Source organism: Meleagris gallopavo, chromosome 22 (genome assembly GCF_000146605.3).
Source record: "Meleagris gallopavo isolate NT-WF06-2002-E0010 breed Aviagen turkey brand Nicholas breeding stock chromosome 22, Turkey_5.1, whole genome shotgun sequence".
Classification (NCBI taxonomy): Eukaryota; Metazoa; Chordata; class Aves; order Galliformes; family Phasianidae; genus Meleagris; species Meleagris gallopavo.
Window position 1 is genome coordinate 12,418,707 of NC_015032.2, and position 3,240 is coordinate 12,421,946.

General features: G+C 43.9%; 1 protein-coding gene across 1 annotated transcript; it reads right to left on the bottom strand.

The window, feature by feature from the left end:
• Nucleotides 1–1,602: 1,602 nt before the first annotated feature.
• C22H20orf85 (chromosome 22 C20orf85 homolog) lies at nt 1,603–3,234 on the bottom strand. The gene is made up of 3 exons (XM_019622097.1): nt 3,186–3,234; nt 2,731–2,812; nt 1,603–1,713 (listed from the first exon to the last, which is right to left on the bottom strand). The coding sequence occupies exons 1-3, from the start codon at nt 3,224–3,226 to the stop codon at nt 1,603–1,605; spliced, it is 234 nt and encodes a 77-aa protein (XP_019477642.1). The 5' UTR covers nt 3,227–3,234.
• Between the last annotated feature and the right edge of the window lie 6 nt (nt 3,235–3,240).

Genomic DNA, 3,240 nt, shown 5'->3' on the forward strand with positions numbered 1-3,240 from the left:
GTAGTACATATTATACATTTTCTTCATGTATACAGTTTTGTTCAGTATATTTCTAAGGGCTTTACGTTAGTAGAAGGATTTATTCTTTAGCTTTAACAGTAATCTTTAAGCTACTTGCCTTCTCTAAACAGGAAAAACAGCACTTTATACTTGCTGCAGTGCTTTTGGTAGCAATGCTGCCATGGAATAACAGTTCTGTGGCCAAATGCTAAAGATATTACTGACCAAGCTGGCTTCCATGTCCAGAAGTACTCATCCATTCCACTTTCTACTTTAAAAGATGGGTAAGCATCAAGTTAATCTGCAACTAATCTTGCTAAAAAGGAAACAAAGCAAAAGCCTCTGTTCAGGGACTGCTGTGCTTGCTTTGGCTGAATCATCTCAGTCGGGCACTTACATGGTTTTATCATCTGGGGACTTAGTAGAGATACACACAGTAAGAGAACAATGTTTCAGTTCTCTTGCCAGAGTTACTTCACTTTGTTCTTTGGCCAAGACTAGAAATGCTTATGATATTGAGGTGGAGTAGTTCCTCCGAAAAGACAATTTTTATGGCCAGAAGTGCCACCCACCCAGCAGGATAATAAAGGAAATCATTTCCTACTTATGATCTGGGGGAAGGGACTATGAAGAAGCATGAATCCAACCTAGAGAGAAGAACAGATATGATGACTGTTACCGTAAAGGTGAGTGTGCAGAAAGACACATCTCGTGGTGTAGGAAAGGCAAACCTGAACGACTGAAATTGGATGCCTGGGACAAAACTGCGGAACAAGTAGCTCTAATGGCAGAAGTGCTGCCATTTGATTTCTGTCACTCTCAGCACTTGCTCTTTTATTCAGTTTAGTTTCAGTAGAAGTACTTGCCCACCTTATCTTACCACCCCTGGAATCCCTTGAAATTTAGGCCAACAATTAAGGAATTTTCAGTCTCTTTTGTTTCCTTAATCTTCTCAGTGCGGACTACCCTTGCTTCTTGTTGGCATGTTCTGCCTCTCTGTTTATGAGTGGGTTCCTCTCCCATTGTTGGTGATCTAGCTCTATGGTTATTCTATTTGGTGGTGATTCGGATGCTGTATATTTTTAAATCAAACACGTTGACTCATTAGAACTGACTTCTCCCAGCTGATCTAATTTGTGCCACTAAAAGAACAGAGGCAGTGTCTCTGCCAAAAATAGTACTTGCACAAAGCTAGAAAAAACGTCCACATCTTAACCACTAGTTAAAATTGAGAGATGAGGCTATCCTAAGCCTTGGAATAAGGTGTGTGCATGTATATCTGAGCAATGACTGCTCAGCAGTTGTAAGTGGGTCTGGGCGTTCTTCTATAATAAACCATACAGCTGACTGCTCTGTTACTCGATGTCACAGAGAACGGGGACATGCTTTAGGGAAAGATGATTTCATACATAAAGCTCTGTGAACTAACAACCACATCCAAAGGGCAATTCTTTGTTTTAAATGAGTGCTTTTAAAGCATTGCTTGGGTTGCTAATACACTTTACTCTGACCTTTAGCTAAAGGCCCACCTCTACAAGTCAACTGATTTTAGGGCTTGGGTGGTCACTTCAGATAGGCATTGCTGTACTGCAATCTCAGAATCTAATTTCTAACCTTAATATATTTTTCCACAGGTGTCACAGGTCGAATCCGCAGGTGCTCTGGAAGCTGTATCTTGGGCTTTGTTTTTTCTTTCTTTTCATCTTCGATCAACTGAAATAAAAACGTCAGCATTAAAAAATGGGTTCTGATATCTATCCCATTAACCTGACTGTTGCATCTGTTCTCTCTGTTCTTTCCACTTAAAACACGAGCACATATTGTAGTGTTTTGGAAATTGTTGTTGTGTACTTTTTTTTTTTTTCCCCAGAAAGTGATATAAATTTGAATTTCAGGCGAAAGCAAAATGCTGCTGAGTGATTCAACTCTCTTAATTGCACCAGTTGTCCAGAAAGGGCTAGAAATATACCTTATGTACCTTCTGTGACCACAAGGCAAAGACTAAGTTCACCAATAAGAACACATTGAGTTTGTCAGCTTTTCAGCTACCCATCTATCTATCAGCACTGTGCAAAGGTGGTGTGAGTGGCAGACAGTGGTTATCACAGATGGATGCTGAAGCTCAGAGGACAAAATGTTTGAGAGGTGCTGACATAGGTGCCTACAGCAATGTTCCAACATCCTGCAATGGATGCAGTGCTTCCAGCTGATGTAGGGTAAATGTATGGCTGCATTCAGGGCCTGCACTGATCCTGCTCTTTAGCAACGAAAGATCATGATTCCAACCTAACATTATGTGATGCTATATTCTCATATCTAAACTTTGGTGAGAATAGACACCTCTCCAAATATTTTAGTTCACTGTAAATTTCTCCACTGAAATTTTAATTAGCTAGAACCTTTCCCCCTTGGTTTTTAATGTACCATATGGATAGACAAAGGGGAAATGTTTTCCTGTCAGTGTGCATCTCGTACTTGTTAGCACTGCTGGGAGCCGTGTTTCTCAGGAGAAATACATCAGGATGTGCGTGGCATATCAATTACCACTTGCTGCATTCTGTTCAGAGGAAAGCCGGAACCCTGAGCCCACCTTTAGAGGTACTGCATTTGCAAACTGTGAACCTGGCTTAGCAAAGCGTGCGCAGCACTTCTCTGTGTGCTCAGTGCTGTGTCCATACAGCCTCAAGTGCCATCGTGCTCCACACCTCACCCAGCACCGTCCTGTTTTACCTCCTCAAGAGCTGTTTTCAAAAATCCCCATTTGTGAGACCATCTTCTTGCAGTTTCAAGCTCACTTTCAACGTATCGTTTCCTGAAATGGAGAAACGTGTGAGAAGACTCTAAAAGCATAAACCAACGAGCCCAATGACGAGTGATAAAAAGCACAGCACAGAGCGCGAGCCTTCAGCCCTCCGCCTCCGAGCAGCACGTCTGCGGCTGTGCTGACAGCTCTGACTGGAGGTAACGGGAACTACTTCCCACGGCTTGGAAAGGAGATAACGCGCATGAACGCAGCTCCTCGCAGGTGTTTGTGGTGACACCTGAAACGGGCCCCGAGCTGTCTGCCTTCCCCTGCCCGCCCAACGCTCTGTACCCTCGTGCCCGTGAAACGAAAGTACGAGCGAGCTCCTCCCGCCCCTGCTGAGCGAAGGGGGCACAAAGAGAAGGGCTCTGCGGGCCGCTACCAGCAGCTGTCCTCAGCCACGGCGCTGCGCGGCTCTGCCATTTCCCTGCCGGGCG

Excerpts from the sequence above, each read along its gene's own strand:
- C22H20orf85 (XM_019622097.1), bottom strand. The coding sequence starts at position 3,226 with ATGGCAGAGCCGCGCAGCGCCGTGGCTGAGGACAGCTGCTG. Across the intron at positions 2,813-3,185 it reads GTGGCTGAGGACAGCTGCTG|GAAACGATACGTTGAAAGTG; the intron begins GTAGCGGCCCGC and ends TCTCCATTTCAG. Across the intron at positions 1,714-2,730 it reads TGAAAACAGCTCTTGAGGAG|TTGATCGAAGATGAAAAGAA; the intron begins GTAAAACAGGAC and ends TTTTTATTTCAG.